The sequence below is a fragment of the Cygnus atratus genome, chromosome 5 (assembly GCF_013377495.2).
Source record: "Cygnus atratus isolate AKBS03 ecotype Queensland, Australia chromosome 5, CAtr_DNAZoo_HiC_assembly, whole genome shotgun sequence".
In the NCBI taxonomy this organism is placed as follows: Eukaryota; Metazoa; Chordata; class Aves; order Anseriformes; family Anatidae; genus Cygnus; species Cygnus atratus.
The window spans coordinates 11,976,772-11,996,658 of record NC_066366.1 but is presented as its reverse complement, the minus strand read 5'-3'; the positions used below and the strand labels follow the sequence as shown (position 1 = coordinate 11,996,658).

The following is a 19,887-nucleotide window of genomic DNA, read 5'->3' as shown; positions in this document are numbered from 1 at the left end:
TTCAAATACAACTCGGGAAGAAGTTCACCTCAGAACCTATTAGGGCAAACTATGAAAACTTGTTAGGGTCTTTCTCCTATCTTGAGATCCACCACTGCGAAGGGACTTCACGGAGTCCAAGGATCTCACTTCTGTTCTTTTTTTCTTTTTTTTTCTTTGTTGTTGTTTTTTAATTTTGTTTCATGTGATTTTTCACGTCAGATATTCTGGATGTTTGAAAACTGAATTAAGAAAAATTCACTCAGAAGTTGGCTGAATGTTGCAAGCTTGCAAAATGGAAGGATTTCCCCTCATTCCCCCTGTGAGTATATGGGCTTTATTCCTAATATGGATCACTGGGCTCAGTAGCAAAAGACAGAGTAAACCAGATTTTATTATTTGAGAATATCCTCCTTTGGTCTGTATTTGTTATGCCAGGAAGTTGGGCTCTGGTCAATATATAAAGCTAGGGACGACGTTACAATGAATGGGAAATTAACATTTCCTCCCTATACTTGTATCTGATCTTGATCTCCATTTGTTTCCACAGATTAAATGTATGGTAGTTTTGTATGGTATGTGCATAGCAAGTCAGTGAATTTTTTTTCTTCAGCACCAGCTTTGTGGTAAAAGGCCGAGTCTTGCTTCAGATTGTAATTTTTAATGATCTGAAGACTGACATAGTTTACGTATATTTAACTTTCTACCAATCTGTGAGAGAAGAGTTGCTGAATACAGGTTTTACGTATTGCAAATTTTAGGACTCTGTGCTCTTTGTAATTATGGCATTTTAGTCTCTAGCTTCAGCTTCTTTTGAACTAATTCTCTTGAATTCACTTGCTCAAAAAAGCAATTGGTAAATGAGGGGAAAATCACGCAGCTCTTAAGTGGGTCTTTCAATATTTTCTGCTAGACACAAGTTCTTCTGTACGATTATGAGGCTGATTCTATCCCTTTAACTCTGAAGTATTGGTAACGCTACTCTTATGTATCCCATCATGAGTTCGGAGATAGTCTTTATGAAGAACATAATGGCACTAACCTGTTGTTGAGAAAAAAAAAAGGAAACTTCTAAGCAAAATGGGTAAAAGAGGCCCTAACAAGATTTTATAAAGCCTGTAGAAGCTGAAGAGATGTCAGATAAGGTGATTTATGTGGCTGATGACTTATAGTACTTGGTATATGTGTCCAGAAAAGAGAAAAAAAGACACTGTAGATCCAATAGTCCTTCTAACAAAATTCATATCATGTTTTCTTTGTCCCATTCATGTCATGTTTTCATTGTCCCATCTACTGAAGGCTAAAGCCATGTTTCTTTATCTTCCCCTAAGAAAGATGGCCCTTTGAATTCTCCTCCTGACTGGTATCCATACTGATTGAAAAAATACTTTTTCTTATTTTGGGAAGGTCCTGTATTCTAGCAGTTTATCAGGGGTGCCCCTGAAATCCACTATCTACCCAAAGAGTGAGAAGACCCTAAAATAACTTTTCTTTTCTTTCTTTTTTTTTTTTTTTGAACAAATCAAGTTGCCCAGTGCACCTATTGTAAGTATGTCAGGATAGGAATCCAAAAAGAAATTGAGAAAATGAAAAAATAACACATAGATTTCTCAATATGTTACTTGGGGAGCTTAAAAAAAAATCCCCCCAAAACCACCCAAAGCTTGTCCTCAACTACCCCAGAAACCAGCATCTCATTTTTGTTATTATTATTGTAGATTTTCTGTCCACACATTCACTCATAGCTAACTTTTCTTTTATTTCAGTATTGAATTCTAGTGCATAAAATGAATAAATGGAGTTAACCTCTAACAGTCTCGCACATATGCTAATTTGTGTTGCAAATAACATTCTGGCTGAACCGTGTTCAGGTGAATGATACAAGAGGCAGTGAAAATGTGATTACATCTTACAGGAACACTTGGCAGGGCAATTTGGTTTTGATTGCTGTGATTAATACGTTCAAAAATCAATACGTTTGTGTTTTGTACTTTCGGAATTGTTTTAAGCGCACTTTGAACACTGCCAGTTTGAACCCCGCATGGCATCACTACAAATGTCTGTGCCCCTTGGGACTTGTTCTGAGGGGAGGCATTAGCCAGTTTCTAGACAGGGCTTCCTGTGAAGCAACACTTCCCTCCTCTGCCCCTCCCCTTTCAGTTGAGGGTGGGTCAGTAACTGCCTTCCTCTCGACTTTGGTAGGAAACTCTTACCCCTCATTTGGAAAACGCTGCTTAAATGGTTTAGGAGTACTGCATCTTTCTCCGAAGACTCTGAATCTTTGTATGGAAATGTTCCACAACATGGCCCCAAGCCTTCCAATGCATGAGAGAATCTAGTTGTGCTACTAGGCAGAAAATTGATAAACCAAATACATCTTTACATAAAGAGGGCCCCAGTTACATGTGAATCCCTAAGTAGCCACCTGTAGAAATCACATCTCTGAAGGGAGGTCTGAGAGCAAAAAAGTCCCTCAGAATTGCTCTGTTCCATATAACTGCTTTAGCACAGCAGTCCAGTGAGGCTGGCCCAACGAGTGAGTGTGTTAGTATATTTACTCATCTTTTCTAAAATAGTTAGACTGTAAATTTTTTCCCAAGGAAATATGGTTAATCTTGGCCTTAAAACAAGTCTCAGAAGCACATCATTGGAAACTGTGTGGAGAATTTCTGAATCACATGCCAGTGAATAGTTATGTCAGGATAACAAAAAAAGATCAGCGTTCAGTGAATTTATGATCACCTGGAATCATCTGACAAGGTCCTGGTAAATAACAAGAATGTTCAGGTAGTTATTCAGTTGAGTCTCTTGTATCACGCTTAACTGATGCCAACCAAGCTTTCTCCAAGTAGTTTTGTGGCTTTTCCCTTGGTTTTCAGAGCAAAGAAGGAAGATGGAAGCAACTCTCCATTTACCAAAGTCTGTGACAGACAGAATACTGTTTGTTGACATCTTTCTTGATGCTGGAATATGGTCTTAGGTAACTCCCTGCACTTCAGGGCATATAGGAAAGAAGATCAACTTCAGGAACAGCTATGAGTTACTAACAAAGCTTTCTCTCAGTATTTACAGGAAAACACTTGATAGAACAAATGCCCATTGAGATCAGTTAAAAATGACACTGTAAAATAAGACATTCTTTGCCTTTTGTCTGGGCAAACAAAACAGTTCAGTGTCATGGCAGTGCTGTTAGTAAGTAAGATGGTGAAATGTGTGGGTGGGTGGGGAGGTTCCAGAGAAGGACAGAATAAGTGGTAATGATTGGTGCAAGAGGCAACAGCAGCATATGGCGAAACCTCTTCTTTCTAAATAGAGAAAAATGAGCTTTTAATAAATCTTAAAGAAGAAAAGTTAGAGAGAGATTAAAACAGGTTCTTGGAAATAGCTTCTCGAATTAATAAAGAAAAGTATCACACCTTCCCATAGGATAAGGATAATCAAGAAAAATATGATACACAAACTTAAATAATATTTAATATAAATCTTCCCATATTAGTTTCTGTACCCTCAAAGATCGGACACCAAGATGGACAATGGTGCCATTTCAAGTCCTTTGTGGTGATGGATTGGTCTAGGTTGCATGAGTTAATACGGACAGACATACACATATTTATCCAATGGACCTTTGAGCAAAAAAAAAATAGAAATCAAGGAAGAAAATTCCTACAATTCATAGGAAAAAGATTTTAAGTTCCAGACTTTCATAACAGAGTATATAAAACTGATCAGTGTAAAAGCAGACTGTTTTTAATATGCTGAGTATCTGCAACTCTCTCTGCAGTCAGCAAGATCTGTAAATATTAGGGAAATCACTTTTTTTAAAGAGTCTAACTATTTAACACACCTTCCTTTGGCTCTGGTCATTGAATGCATCTGAACATTTGCATCTGAACTTGAAAAACTAGCTGATAGTTGAAATACTTCGTTCTTAGCTCTCAGACTGTGAAAGACTATTGACTGTTACTGGGTATGTTGGACTGAAATGTGGGAGTTTGAGAAATCTTAGGGAAGAAGATTATGAAAATCTTAGGGAAGAAGATAGCTAAGGAAGAATGCAACTAGGCAAGTCAAGCGTTATTTGCCATGCCTAAAATTCATACTATTTATCTATTTTTGAACTGTTGCTTGGGCTTCCTGCCAAGCTATGGCTTTGTAAAAGTGTGACTGATAGAGCTTTTGTTGTAAGCAGTGAAAATTTTATACCTAGCAATTTAAGCTTAAACTGACTGCACACTGATTTCTTTGGAAGTTTCTTTACTTTTTGCTAAATATCTATCAGAGTTACAACTTTTGATGAATCTAGATATGGAAAATTTGCATACTTTCAGTCGGTTTCTCATATTTGAGTTGAAAGGAAACAAAGATTTTTCTTTCAAATGATATATATTTATATGACTTTTTTAACCTAGATTTCTCCCACCGAGTATGTTGTTATTTTCTATTTGGATGTTGAGGTCTCTCTGTTCACAGAATATGACTGCTTTCCTCTGAGCTATGACAAATTAACATTTCTGAATATGAAGGCTGTTATCCCATAAAGGCAGAAACTTAATGCTGGTATTCTTTAGGCTGACACAATTTTAACAGAAAGCATATATTTATGGAAATGGGGGCATAGGGTGAATTAATTTACGAAGATAATGAAAACTAGAAATTCCTTTCAGAACTTTGTCCCCCTGTTTTGTCTACGAAGAAAGCAAAACACAGCCTCATTAATTCCATTGGAATCATATTGATTCAGAGCGGGAGACTGGACCTATTACCTAGAGACTAGAAATAAAAGGAGTCTCTTCAATGTTATCCCTGCTGTGGATACAATTAAATCATGATTTACTCCCTTTACTTCAACTTTTCCTCACATTGTCTTTATTGTGGACTATCATTTTCTCAAGATGTCCCCAAAACATCTATCTACCACTATATATTATAGATTATATTGGGAGCTGACAAGTAAGCAATTGATTTGCTTACAAGGCTTTGAGCATTCAATGGATCTGATGACCAGACAGGTTGTATTTTGGAAGTCATAATGTTTTAGGCAATCTTACCAGCACATTCTAATATGATACATTGATAAAGTACACAGCTGCCATTGAGGATCTAACAAGGTCCAAAGTACTTTCTAAAAGTATTTTCTATCCTTTTCTGTTCTAACATCTTAACCCTCTGGGAGCAACTCCCTGTTTTTCTTGATCTATTTTCCTCATAGAAATCTTAGAAATCACATCCCTAGAAAATGGACAATTTTTTAATACAAAATTCCAGCAGAATGAAACAATGGAGTTAACTAGAAGAATTAAAGACAAGAGCTAATGAGAAATGGCAACTCTGATCTAGTTTTCACCAGAAAGAAATCTTTTTCTTTTGCCAGCTGCTTATCTCTGTCTGGATTTTAATGTCAGATGCTGCCACAGGTTTCATTTTGTGAGCAATCTAAAGGAGCAAGAAAAAGAGAAGCTTGCCTGTGTTTTTGGCATGCTGTCACCATTGCCTAAGCTTAAAAAATACTGGTGAATATATGAAGGAATAAACATACGCACATATCATATATGTCTATCATGTGAGTTACCATATTGTTCTTAATATTTGTCCTTTTCTTTAAGTTAGTTATGCTGAAGACATTAACAGAAGAAAAATGGTTCTATTAGTACCTCGTAGAATTAGTCTCCTTTCAGAGCAATTAGCAAGAAGGTTTTTTGAGTTCTACATTGCTGTTGACATCATAGAACACTTTTCAGAGTGGATGAAATTATTGTAGTGAACTTAACTCGCTCTAATTCTTCATTCTGGAAAAAAAAAAAAGTAAATGTTAAATGAAGCAAAAGAATTGTGCACAAATAACAGACCACCTTTACTGAAACAACATAAGAAGTTAAACAGTATTCACATTGGACTACTCAGAGTGGTAAGGAAGACAAGCAGGGAAGCTGCCCTACGTCACCTGTTCTAAGAAGTTAGAGAGAACTTCAATTCTGCAGCAAAGCGTCTAATACAACTCAATGTATGCCCCACATTTAGACTTTCTAAGTCTTCTCTGTGCATAACAAACAGCCCTATACAAATGATTTGAACCAGCAAACATTTAGACTTAATCTTGGACAAAAACTGAGAAGGAAAACATTTTCATTTCCCTCTGTTGACATTGTTACCCTCCTACAAATTGTCACCATTTAGTGTCACCTCCTAGAAACGCCCCGAGTAAGATGCTTAGGCAAGTCAAGTTTCTGCTTTCTCTGTTGTATACAAGACGAAAAAGAATAAATGTCTGTCACTACCAAATAGAAGTTTTCTCTTCTGTGCTTGTGTAGTGGTATTTTGGCTCAGGCCTTATGTCCCAGATAGCTGGACAGAAGGTTGGAAGGTGGGATATCAAGAACTTATAGAATGCCACACGACAAATTCTGTTACACAGACAGCAGAAAGCTCTCACTGGGCCTAAAGAGATGGATTTCTCTCTCTTATTTTTTTTTTTTTTTTTGGCAAAACAGTGTTTGGTGTTGAGCATTTTATTCCTGCTGGTTCAATAAGAACTTGAAGCCTCCCCTTCTTTCTCTAGGCAATATAAAATGTGTTGGCATCTCCTCTTCGCTAACTGATATGAATAAATTTTGAATGGATTTGTCTAAGCTTACAGTTCTAAAAATTTCTCTTCTCGTTACAGCCCTCTGAAGATATGGTACCCTATGAGTCAGACCTCTACCGACAGCCCCATGACTATTACCAGTATCTCAACAGTGATGGAGAGAGTCATGGTGGTAAGTTAAAAAATATCTCCTTGGAGCATAAAGTCTCATGGTATACCACAGGAAAAAGATTTTAGGACATTCAGGAAAAGAACAAATATGCTGCTGTGATCTATAACGTACAGGCACATACTTTTAGATCAGAAACCAACAACAATCTATTCTGCTTAATGGCACTGTTCCAATCCAGCAATTGCAACACAGATTTCTCTGAAATAGAATTTTAGAAAACACTGAATGGTGTAAGGAGCTTCCAGGACATTCACTGTATTACCAGGAAGGTGGGACCTCATGATCTCTATCCTTCATTATCTTCACTGTGTTTTAACCTTCCTCTACAGATCAAAACCACTCTGCTTGTTTCAGAAATCTCCAAGGACATGGATTTGCAATACTGTACTTCTTGCATTCCTGTCTCCAATTCCTGTTTGACTTAGGTCCTAAATACTCTGTTAGTGCCTTCATTTTAATTCTGTTTCTCTGGCATTTGGCTTTTTTCAACTCCATGTATTTCTCTCTTTCTTTTGATCTCTTTTGCATGCTGCCACATGTAGCTGAAACTTTCACTCTTCCTCCAGTACACACAAGTACTTCCTCTCTCTAAATCTACGTAAAACTTCCTTGTAGCTGTTTGTACATAAATCTAGCTTAAAGTAAAATAAATTATTGTTAACATTATACATGTGATTTAAAGGTTTGGTGTCTTCTATATTTTCACATCTTGTGGAGACTGGGCTCTAAATCAATGTAGAAGGGATATCCAGCCCTGTGAATTTTGTCTCCTGTGCAATACAATGGTCCAGCAACACCACCCTGGAAATATCAGGGTCAATATTGACTCAAGAAGGAAAAGCACCGTTCTACTGTATCACTTGTGGCAGTCCCTTCTGATCCTGGAGTTTCCCTAAAAGACTCCTATTGATATAGCAACTAGACCCATCACTACTCAATTTAAGACATCTAACAGCTTCACAGCATAGCACTGTTTTATCTGTGGCAACAGAAACTACCTGAAGGGACAGCAAGTTACAGAATAGGATTGTTCTGGGCATTTACCTGGAAAAGATTCCTACCTAAATTTGTTCAGTACATTGCATTTAAGAAACACCAATGATATTCTTAAGGCCTGGAAACAAAGAACCGATTCATTTTTTATAAGTTATCTCATGGCCTTTGTCAAGTCACATTAATCAAACCCAGCAAATTCCACATGGAAATTCAGGGTTTTTACAATACAAACTGTACCTGTTTACACACCCATAAAATGAGGATAAAATTTATTATCTCAGAAGGCAATTGTGACAATTAAACAATAAATACAAAAGATGTCATGTAGGAAAAAGCACTGGGAAAGAACTTTTCTGTCATTAAATCTAGGTTACCTCAAGCAACAACACCCCTTTATCTTTCATAAACTTATCATCTCACCTGTTTTACTGCCCATTTTTTCTGTTGGAAGGCTGTGTCTAAGCTACAGTGTTCAGATCATTAGAATGTTTTTACTCATCATAATGAACACTACAATAACTCAAAGTCGTCTATATGAGTTATGGCCTAAGCAATACCAGTACTTGCCCAAAAGACTCCAAAAAAAACCTGCTTAATGTTTTAACTCCTACAGTAAGTGGTTATGCATGAGGCAACTTAATCCCAGCCTGAATATTTCAATCCATTTTTTATTTATGAAAGTGCCTGCAATGTAGTTGCTTGTGTCCAAATATCTAATGTGCCTTATCCTCTCCTGAATTGCTCACAGTCTAAGACAACAATGAGCAACCACAGCATACAGAGGGGAGTGAAACACACAAATTAACTCATTTTTCTTCTTTTCTATAAACATTGACAAACCCAACTTTGGCTTTTTTTTTTTTTTAACATGACAAAGGTAGTAGGTCTTGAGAAAAGCCATGCAGAAGTGCAGGAAAGGGATATTACAAATTACTAAATGTTCAGAATAATGAGGGTAAAAGCGTAATGATTAACAAATGATGGGGAAAATTAATAAATAAGGTGCTGCAGTGATAGTGTCGAAGTGAAAGAGGTGAGAACATGATTAGGTAAGAAAAAGAAGAAATATGTAAGACAGAATTGAGGAAAGAGTGTTCAGGTTGGGGTACAGCGAGATCATTGGGAATACATAAAATATAATTTTGCAGGTCTACTCAGTAACACTGTGGACCTCCAAGAAAAACTGCCAGATAAAACAAATAGATACTACAAGACAGAGTAATTCTTCTGACTGCGCAGATATGTGACTGCTAAAGAAACAAAGTCTTGCTCAAGAGTCAGACTACCTCCCTCTCACTGTTAGCAAATTAATTTTGTGAAAGAGGTATGGCAACAGGTTAATTTGTTGATCTATGCTACACACATTACTGTCACTTTTCTAGAAAATAATGCTGAAGACAACCCTTATGCCTTGTTTACTTGAGTTGGCAGCAAAGTGCACACAACACTAGTTTAATATGTAGGAGATCATTGCCAGTAAACGAACACTAAATCAGACACACAAAAATACACCATAGAAAATCCCTATGTTCAATCACATCATGCATTGTTTGCATTTATTTTACATAATGCAGTTTAATTATTTTGTAAATGCTGTAATAAACACAGGGACAATCATACAATGCAGAAACTACTTGGAGTCATTATGTATTAGTCCATCACCCTACCCTGAGCTTGTAGGCTAGTAAGTCTGTAAATGTAATATAGCGTATTTTGTAACACTACTGCAATCTTAGTAATTACAAAATTCAAAAATTCAACTGCAGTTTTGTCTCTAAGTTCACTAAATGTCATTGGTTAAATAAAAATATTTTTTGTGTGAAGCTGAATTTTGACCACTGTTCAATTTGCTGCTAGCCTCATGGAACTTACCAGATTTTGTAGGCTGGGATTTTATTTTCTTCCCACCTCCTGAAGTAATATGCTAATTTAAGAAACTCTGCTTTGATTTTTTTTTAGGATTTTAGCCCATGTAGCAGTGGAGGAAAAGTCCAAACATGTGAACCTTAGTCGGAAATAATATAAGGCAAATAGAAAGAATTCCAGACTTCATCAAAAAAATCCCCTCACTTCGAAGCCATTCTCATGACGTGCTGGGGCCTGACTCACGGATTTTCAAACATTTGGCATTATTAAAATCATGAAGTTTGTTAATTTGTAAAGTGAGAGCTAATGTGATTCTGTTGTCATTAGAGATTATACTGTCACATTGCCACGGCGTTTCACTCAACAGAGGGCAGTTCTGCAGGAAATCAAGGCACGCATTTTTCAGTGTCCTTCAATGTTTTTCTCATTTCCTCTACTGTTTTTTTTTTTTTGGCTTGTTTTTTTCAGATGAGTGAAACACAGTGGGAACATTTAAAGTGTACATTGTGGTGATGTGTAAGAAACACTCTCCTAGCTCAAAATGAGTTGGACTATCTGCGCAGCACAGAGCAGAACTGGCTGCTCAGAGATACTGGCTCTGAGCTCACAAGCAGAGCCATGTCAACAGAGTCGTCATCTTAGATCGGGCAGAGGGCTGTGCTGACAGAGCTATCGCGCTTCCGGTTCGAGAGCTGGCTCATGAATTTCTGCGAGGTTTTGCACTGCATGATGCAGATTTAGCCTGTTACCCCACTTTATAATAAATACTTTTCCTAAGCCTATTTCACCTTCTAGCTCCTGGTCCTGATGTTATTCTATTAAAATAGGAGCAAAGAAATTTACATTGGGCATAGGATAACCCAGAAAGTTCAGTTCTGTTTCTTACTTGTAGAGTGCGAATCTACCTCCACAGCGAATATTAGCGTAATTTCTTTAGGTCCAGTATTGCTTCCCAACATGGGAGGGAGTTTAGAACTCATGACTGTCCTTCCTCTAACCTTTCATTACATACAACACCAAAACAAACATGATCTCCATGTCTCTATAAGTGAGAATTTTTTTCACATCCTCTTTCACTTCATATGAAATTTCTCATAATGACTCCATTGTATACCTATAGCTTGGTTTTTAATAACATTTTCCTTGACCCAAAGAATAGACACTTTCCATTTCTAGAATCTTTCTCTCCTTTCTTTTTCCTTTGCTCCACCTTTATGTTTTTGTGAAAAGATCAGAATTACTGTGCATTGCTAACGTAACAGTAACAAGAACACAGAAGGAAATAGCTGCAGTGCAACTGATAACTCTAATACCTGCAGATAATGATATTTAGAATTTTTTTTAATCTTTTAATGTGCAATAACTTAGCCAAGAAGGGTAACTGCAAAGGAGTTTGTGGACACAATTTGGAATTTCATTTTCAGTGCAACTATGTATTTTTTTCCTAAGTATCACTGTGAAACTATTGATAACTAAAACAGAAATAAGGACTTTTGTCCAGTCACAATTTTGGACATAAATTTGTGTTGAAGTAGTTTCTGACAGATTCATTTGGTAACTTATTAGTATTATGTGGTCACTGTAAGTCCTCAAATGCTGTGCTATTAGTATTATTCATAGTAGTACTTTTACAGCAGGACATAATTCAATAAAAAATGACTTCAGTAATGAGTAGGATTAATGTTACACAGTGTTTAACACTAGTATGCATAAACAGTGTTATACAGGTTAATTTATTTGCCAAGAAAGAGTATAAAAGAACAGTTCTGGAGGCAGCAGAAACCTTGTTACAGGCTCCAATAGACTAAAACTTATTTTGAAGTACAAAAACATCACTGCTGATAAAAGCATTTAAAAAGAATCAGAAGTGTACCACTTGGAGCTTGCATAAATACTCATGGCTATGCATGTTGGAAATGTACTGTCTTGACTCCTGACCACCACAGCTACTCCTAGTAAGACATTCCACACCTGAATACTTACCGTTGACAGCCTCAGAGAGTTTTGCCTGGGCTTTGTCATCCTCATGATTACACACTGATCTCATTTGCTGTATTAGATCATCAAAGACAAGAGGTCTTTGACGGATATGTTCACATCTGAGAGAGGACCTTCTGCACAAGGAGTAAAGCCAGATTATTCTAAGGAACATGAGTATAGATTACTCCCGTGATGTATTCTTAACAATTTATTATATGGGTTACCAGAGGTATATCGGGCCTCCATGGTTGGCCCTAAGTAGAGAAATCTTCAGTAATTTAGCCCAGTAAAAACATGAGTTAGGGTGTATCTGTCTTCCAACTAAAAAAATAAGTTTCAGACTGAAAGTGCCCAAAGCCTCCTACCAGGAGGATAACCTGTGATAACCTGTGCAGTCAGACTCACAGTGAGTGAAACACAGTGGGAACATTTAAACTGTACATTGTGGTGATGTATTTTATATATTTCTATATATTTCTACAGACCTGAGCCATAAAGGCAGCTACAAGGGCTTACAGCTTCCCAAGTACAAGCATGTTGTAATGATATATGTACAAGTATTTTGTAATGTTATAAATGCAGATATGTAATAAACATATCATTGGGTTCCCTCTAAAGGAAGTCACGTTCAAAGTCACTATCCTGGTTTTCAAATCCTCAGCGACGCTACACCTAATTGCTTGAAACATAAGTGAGGAAGGATGAGGAGATAGAAGCTGAGAGAAAGAACAAAACTGGTACTGAAGAAATAATATTCTCAGGACATTAGATAATGTCATACACAATAGCATCATATTGCAGAATGAGACAATTGCTCCTCTGTATTCCTTCAGTACAACTACCCTTGGAACAATATGTTCAGCTCTGTCCCTCATATTATCAGAACATTGTCAACAGCTAGGAGGGAGCTTGGAGGAGTGCACAAGCATGATTAGGGGGCTGAATATACTGATTTATGTTGAAAGATTGAGAGCTAAATACATGCAGCTGGGCTAAGTGATAATTAGAAATAGATTGTAAGTGTACATGGTAACAACCTGAAAATAATGAAGGGTAGGAAAGAAATTTATAATAACACAAAAGAAGAAAACTTGGAATAAAGAGATATAAATTATAAATCTTACACTGAATCATAAAGAAATTTTCACTGTGCACAAAACGATGCATGGGAAGTTAAAGTACGGAGGGCTAGTTCCAAGCTCAGTCAGAGCAGAGGACGTGATGCTGACTGATTTTTAAAAAAGAGCACAAACAGATACGTGCATAATTGCAAATATGTGCAGCTACAGTATGTGAGACAGAAATAGAGTTTGCAATGCTTCAAATTTGCTCTAGGAGATTTTAAATTCTGAGCAGCAAATTTGAAAATTTTGAAAACAACAATCTCAAACTGAGAACTGTATAGAATTTAATCTAATCATAACAGTAAATAAATCAAATAGCAGTATATTCATTATCTGAGTACTTTTTAAATTTTTGAAAAAAAAAAGGAAATTGTCATGGAAATTTCTAGCTTAAAAGAGAGATTAAAAACCTAGAGAAAGGGGCTACATTAGAATTTGCTTCAACAATTAGAATTCAATTAGAATTGCATAATACCGTACACAAAACCGTTTATTCTTTTATTCTCTGGTATTGCTACTGAAAAATATGGTGCATACCAACACATCATTACAGGAGATAAGTCCCATGCTTTTTCTGTAGCGTTCCTGAAATTTTGCTAGCAGATGAAAATAAAGATTGAAGATTAGTGTAGAATGATCAGATCATCTTCATCTGCTCATTTCCATACCATGAAAAAAACTATAATGACAATCTGACAATATGTAAATCAGTATAATTTGTTGCCTCAGGAATGAAAATGTAAGATTGTTAGAGTCTCTTCTTGAGAAAGGTGCCAGCGTTAATGTCTTTTGCATGTTCTGCTATATTATCATTGAAATCCATCACTCCATCTAGGAGTATTGTCCTAATTAAAGTGGCCTAAGAATTACTTTCCAGCCACAGGCACCTTGGAGATTAGGAAGAGAAACATTACAGGAATCTATATAGATTGTCACCAGAGACAGACAGGTCTACAGGGATGGCATGGAGTGGGCAGAAGGGACAGTGGTGGGAGTAGGAACCAGTAAAAGACTGGTAAGTGCTATGTTTCCTACTTTTGTAATGACAGACAAGCTGCTGTTTTCTTTAGATCATTACTGGGAATATCATCCACACCACATGCACAGTGAGTTTGAGACCTTTGGAGACAACCACTTCACAGAACTGCAGAGTGTACAGCCTCCCCAGCTGCAGCAGCTCTACAGGCACATGGAGATTGAACAAATGCATGTCTTGGATTCTGCAATCCCAACTACACATATTGGACTCAACCATCAGGTACGGTTACCAACCCTTACGCAGAATTTAGATGATAGTTAAGGGCAAGGAACAGAATGTGTCAGGGAATGCATACAAGAGATTGCTGAAACAAATTATATGAATTTTTCCTGTCCAACACTTGACATAAAACTCTTCATTCTCAGGACAAATGTGGTTTAAGCTTTCTTTCTATCTGGACGATGAGAAGCCAAGTTCCTCAAACAGTGCATAAAAAGATAGTTTCAAAATTGTGTTTAATTTGGAATGAAAATCAACTGCTTTGAAATCCTGCAGAGGAACCGGGCCTGAGAAGCTGTGCACTGCCACAGCAAAGGTGTCCATGCCTCCTGGGAAACATTCTGAGCCCCACCATGGTAGGAATATTTAAAAAATTTCCAAGCATCCCTAGCAATTTTACCTGACCTGTGCAACAAATAATAACAAAGAAAAGTCATCAGTAATGTTACCACAGTGAAACACATTAGGGCCAACCTACTCATGTTTTTATCTAAAAGAAGCTAAATCATGACCCGAAGCACAGTATCTCGTCTCTTCTCAGATTTTACAAAAAGACAGTCATCTACCCATGAAAACAGGCATTCCAATGTGCAGCAGTCACCAAAGCGTCAGTGAATGATCACTAAAGCTGAAATTATAAGGAGTTCCACAGTACTGCCAAGACACTAGAGCGAAGTGGGCATTGAGATCCTACAGACTATGCTCCATGTCATTATTGGAAGCAATCAGAAAGCTGGGATATTTTGTGCCAAGGAGTTTCCCAGGGCAGGCAAGATACAGATAATATGCTGAATACAAGACAGAGTAGGAATGACAGAGACAGAACAGTTTGCTGATTACCCTGCTGCATACGATGGTGCCATTGCTAAGATTTTGTGAGAAAAACTGCATGCATCTAATTGTTATTTTAGGTTTCTTGTTCAAAGCAAACTGAAATTATAAGCAAATATTGTATTAATTAAAAACAAGGAAACAAAGAGTGATTAAGTTAACACTATGAACAGGAAACTGACTTACTGCAAGCCATTAAACTTCTTACCTACAACTCAAAAAAAATCAGGAATAGAATATAAGATGTAGCTACAAACAAAGAATTAGGAACAGAAAGTTACAAATATAAAAAAACGCTTCATGGAACAGAAGCCTGTGGGAAGCTTCAAGTCGTTTCAGTTGCTCAGTGCAACTGCTAACATGTAACAACCAACTGTTACACCCAACCAAAGGCAAAGAAGGAAAGTTAGATATGTTATGAGTGTCTTTGGAAGCACCACCAAAAATCAAGAGAGGGTGCTTCTGCTTAACCTACTTCAGTCTACTCAATTTCCATCTTTCATTTCAGGAGTACAGACACAGAATTAATTTTGTTGTAACTTTCAACAGAGTGTTGTGTTCTCTCTCCCCCACCCCATGCCAAGCTGCAGGAGATAGTCACCATTACCCTCCTCTTCCTTACCAGCTGGTGATCTCTTTTTTTTTTTTTTTTTTCTTTTACTTTAACCTACTGTAGCTCATGCAAGTGGTATTCAGCATGCTCTGAGGCTCAGACTCTGGTGTGTCTCAGCCACAGTCCTAGGTAGCACATACTATTATTCAAGGCATTTCCATGGAAAGAGAAGCAGGAAGCAAAGTTTATTCCTCAGCTGAATTTGCCAGTTACTAACTGCACCCATGGCTCTCATGCAATGTCATAGTTACAGTTTGCAAATAAAAGAAGAACATGAAAAGATACTTCTCTGATTTTCTGTTGATACCACATTATTTTGTGAAATCAAATTCAAAGCTCAAACTATTCTTGGACAACAGGACCTTCAAACAGGTGGTCTCTTCAAGTACTAAATGAAGAAGAGAATACTTGCTCTGAAGGGAGAATGAAAGGAAAGGTTGGAAAATTGTGAAGAGTTTTAGAAAGAGGAAAACCACAAGTGGATGCCACAGGTCTTTGAGACAACAGAATATGGAAAGCAGCTAGCAGTTTAAGTTTTCTCCCTCTGAGTTGTATTGATGAGCTGTTTTCTTCAAACACACTATTGGGACCTCTGCAACTCTGTATGTATTGAACTACATTGAGTTTCAGGCATTGCTAAAGTGGGTGTAAGCAAAAATACAGCAAATAGGGAAAGGAGGGGTGATGCAGGGGAAGCTTAGGATAGTCCTCAGGTTAGTCTGAGCAACCTCCTTTGCTTGAGACCCTGTTCCTCCCTCACAGCATGTTCCCATCTTCCCCCTCCAGCCCCAGAGGAACTCACTCCCACTCCTCCTCAATACACTCTAGCTTTCCGCAGCCTTTGCCTTTCCAGGTGCACCAATCTGTTTTCCTCCCCTGAAAGACACTGTCCCACCTTTTCATTCCCCTTCCCCCACGACACTCCCTCCCTTTCCTCCCACCCCTGAGGCCGCAGCTTTCTTAACTGTAAAAAAGCTAAAGGTGACTCTGTGGTGAGGGCTGAAGTTTCGCTCTTGGGGATCTGACAGGAAGCTTACACACACTCTTACCCAATCCTGGCCTTCCTGCCACGTTTGGCTCCAGCCAATCTGCCAACTCACTAACCGCCAGCTGCTGCACCCCAAAACCAGTGCTCGGCACGCTCCTTATTGGGACATTTTCGACTGGTGCAAAACTCATCTGAAAAGCACCACTCGGCCAAGCCTGACACGGGGTGGGTGGTGTGACTCACGAAGTGAACACCCACTCCCTGCTTCAGCGCCTGAGCTTGTACAAAGGGAATCACGCTCAAAATGCCCTGTTTGGTGGAAGGAATGAAAGGCAACTCAAAAGGAGCTCACCTTACAGGAGTAGTAATCTGGCTCATTTCATGAGAAACACATTTTATTTCCTGCTGAATTTGGGGGATTTTTAAAACTTTTTTTAAATGTTGAAATTGAGTTCTTGCTCCACACCCCTCAGCCTGATTTATTTCTCCTGCTTCAGTAAGGAGCTGCAATAATTCTTGGCAACTGGTCTCAATCCCTAGCAAACTAGACAGCAACTGAGAATTTGCAGAGCTGAGGTATATTCCATACTGCTTGTGACAAGACCTCTATATAAGGGCAAGGGAATTCAGCACAGAAAACAGCTTGCCAGCTTTGCAGATGAGAAATCCCCGTTGATGAGGAATTTTCAGATAACCACACAGGAAAAGAGAACATGATCCAATATGATATATCCCCAGCAGTAAGGCTATTCCTCTCTTCAAGGGGGAAATTCAGGACAAGAAGCTGACAAACCTGTGTAACTCTGGCTCCAGAGATGGATGCAGTCCTGCAGCGATTCAGTGTTGTCAGAAGGTACTATGTCTGAGAAAGGAAGAGAACAACAGAGCCAAAGACAGTCAAAGTGGCAATGCCAAGACAAAACCGATCAGATCTGCAAAATCTAAAAGAATGGTTCCAGAAAGGCCGTGTTAGAAAAAAAGTTCATTTCAAAAGCAGTTTTATACTAGGGATAAGCAGCACAGATCAGAAACTCATTAGGAAGAATGTTATCTTGGTTTATAATCACTACACAGAAGGAATGTTGCGATGTTTTGAAAGCAGTTAAAGTATTTTCAAAGCAATTAGTACCAACAGAGCATTTTCTACACAGAAGGCTTGAGTATAAAATGTAATTTCTGAAAAATGTTCACATAATTATCAATGTATTAGGCAGAGGCATCTGTTATATGAATATATTGTCTTCAACCAAAAAAAAACCAACAACAAAAAAATACAGTAGGTTCTTAGCCCATTAAGAAACCTGGTACCATGTGTGACTTCTTCCACCTTCTTAAGTAGGGTTCTCCTACTTAAGCAGTACAGCTTTCTCTACCCCCAGCAAGAAGAAATGTGTCTAAATTAGAAAGAGAAGGTTACTGAACTGGAGAGATATGGGAGATGGGGGACAGTATCACTTGCATAGAATATAACCTATGGGAAAGTTCTGACTTTCACAACTACGTTCCTCCTTCCCTCCTATTTGAGATGCATCTTTACACATGTGTAAGTGTTGACTGTTACGTGTTTTTTTTTTATCTGCATAGTATTTATTTTTAATGTCAATGACTAAGTCACTCACTCTAAACAATCTCATATACCTTTTGCTTTCTCTCCCCTTCCTCTGTAACTCTCTCCATGATATCTCCTTTTTCTCTTGACGTCCCACCCTCTATCACTACTTCCTCCCTCTGCTATTCTTTTCTCCCAAAGGTTTCCTATTTGCCCCGGATGTGCCTACAGTACTCCTCTCCACCGCAGCCCAGTTCTGATGAGGAGGACATAGAGAGGCAGAGCCCGCCACTGGAGGTATCAGATGGGGAGACCGATGGTGTGGACCCTGGGCCTGGAATTATGCATGGTGAAACAGGTCAGTGAAAACAGAGGGACTTTACTGTGCTATGTGCTGAGCAGCTGTTACATTACCATGACAATAATGAATAAACTAATAGAACTGCTGTGCTAGTATTTTATCCCACTGCCCTGTCTCCTTGCACTCCCCTGTCTTCTGAATCTTTTGTGACCATAACCGCTTCTGTATCTCAAATACCATTTCTTCTTGTACTCCTGCTTTCTCCTGCCCTGCTTATTCAGGCTTCTTCCCAGCTTTTGACATTTCTATCCCAATTTCCATTAGCAGATAGAAAAACCAAGGCAAGAAGCTCAAGGAACTGATTTTTAAAAATACCGAGCTATGTTTGCTCAGTACCTAAAAGTTTGGTTCTGTATAACCTGCCCAAATTAGCTTCAGATTAGTTTCAAATTAACAATGTTTTTAATTATCTTCAAGTTAGAAAATCAATTTCAAAACTCATTTGGAATTCCTTATTCTCATTTTTTAATTCTTGGAACAGCCATCCATGTTATGTCCTCACAGGATAACTCTTTCTATTGCTATAAAGGCTGCAAACTGAAGAAGCTATGTGACTGACAAGCTAGCTGAAACAGTTATATGAACTATATAATTTCTTCTGTTTCATCAAGGACTACGCAATAATACTAATGCTCCACTGCTTTTCTTCTCTGTTTCTCACACAGGCAGCAAGAAAAAGATACGTCTGTATCAGTTCCTTCTGGACCTTCTTCGCAGTGGAGACATGAAGGACAGCATCTGGTGGGTGGACAAGGAAAAAGGTACTTTCCAGTTCTCCTCCAAACACAAAGAAGCATTGGCACACCGCTGGGGCATCCAGAAAGGCAATCGCAAGAAAATGACTTACCAGAAGATGGCACGGGCTTTGAGAAACTATGGCAAGACAGGGGAGGTCAAGAAGGTCAAGAAGAAGCTGACCTACCAGTTTAGTGGAGAGGTGATGGGAAGGGGGGTCACTGATAGGAAGCATTATCCTCATTGAGGCCATGGGACCCTAAGCAAGAAAAATATTAAGACCTCCAGGCTGGATACCAGCAGAGTAGATGGACGCATCTTTCTCTTTGCTTCCTGTGCCCCCTTCTCTGCCTTTAAAGGGCCTTTGCCGTCAGATGTTTCTGGTACGAATTCCCTTCTTCAGCATCTGAGAATCCTAAACGTGACAGAATTCTTTGCTTCCATCCTACAAGTTGGACAGAGTTGGGAAATTTAAACAATGTACAAATACATTCTTGTCAGGAAAGATTTTTTGATTGTATTATAACTAAAGAATACAGCTGATGAAGTTTTGCCTTCAAAGGTGGTGCTGTGTCATTCACAGTGACACTGCATTAGCTTACAGCTTTGAAACTAGCATTAATACAGGCTCTGCCGCAGCTCTCAAGGCTAGAGAGAAGTTTGCAGGTCTTGGAATGATACTCATTCTTTTAAATAGTAATAACATGTACATATTTAATAAAATTTGATATAATGAAGTCCTAGTGTTTGCATAATAAATGATTACTTCACAAACAAATCTCACGTGCATTCAATTATGCAGATATAGCTCTCCTGTGGTATTTGAACAAAAGGCATGCTGGGCTACAGGGC

At 38.2% G+C, this 19,887-nt stretch overlaps 1 protein-coding gene across 3 annotated transcripts; it reads left to right on the top strand.

Moving 5' to 3' along the window:
• Positions 1-256: 256 nt before the first annotated feature.
• SPI1 (Spi-1 proto-oncogene) lies at positions 257-19,526 on the top strand. 3 transcript variants are annotated; one of them, XM_035550182.1, is made up of 6 exons: positions 257-301; positions 567-569; positions 6,641-6,734; positions 13,771-13,958; positions 18,141-18,297; positions 18,966-19,526. In XM_035550182.1, the coding sequence occupies exons 1-6, from the start codon at positions 257-259 to the stop codon at positions 19,280-19,282; spliced, it is 804 nt and encodes a 267-aa protein (XP_035406075.1). In that variant the 3' UTR covers positions 19,283-19,526. The 3 variants fall into 3 exon arrangements, with proteins under 3 accessions (XP_035406075.1, XP_050567018.1, XP_035406074.1); XM_050711061.1 differs by lacking the exon at positions 567-569 and having other exon boundaries at positions 18,171-18,297; XM_035550181.1 differs by lacking the exon at positions 567-569.
• The last annotated feature ends 361 nt before the right edge of the window (positions 19,527-19,887 follow it).

What these genes read in the sequence shown, in the direction of transcription:
- SPI1 (XM_035550182.1), top strand. Translation starts at nt 257, where the DNA reads ATGTTGCAAGCTTGCAAAATGGAAGGATTTCCCCTCATTCCCCCT. An exon ending in TGATGGAGAGAGTCATGGTG is followed by an intron (nt 6,735 to 13,770) that starts GTAAGTTAAAAA and finishes TGTTTTCTTTAG; the next exon opens with ATCATTACTGGGAATATCAT. An exon ending in AATTATGCATGGTGAAACAG is followed by an intron (nt 18,298 to 18,965) that starts GTCAGTGAAAAC and finishes TTTCTCACACAG; the next exon opens with GCAGCAAGAAAAAGATACGT.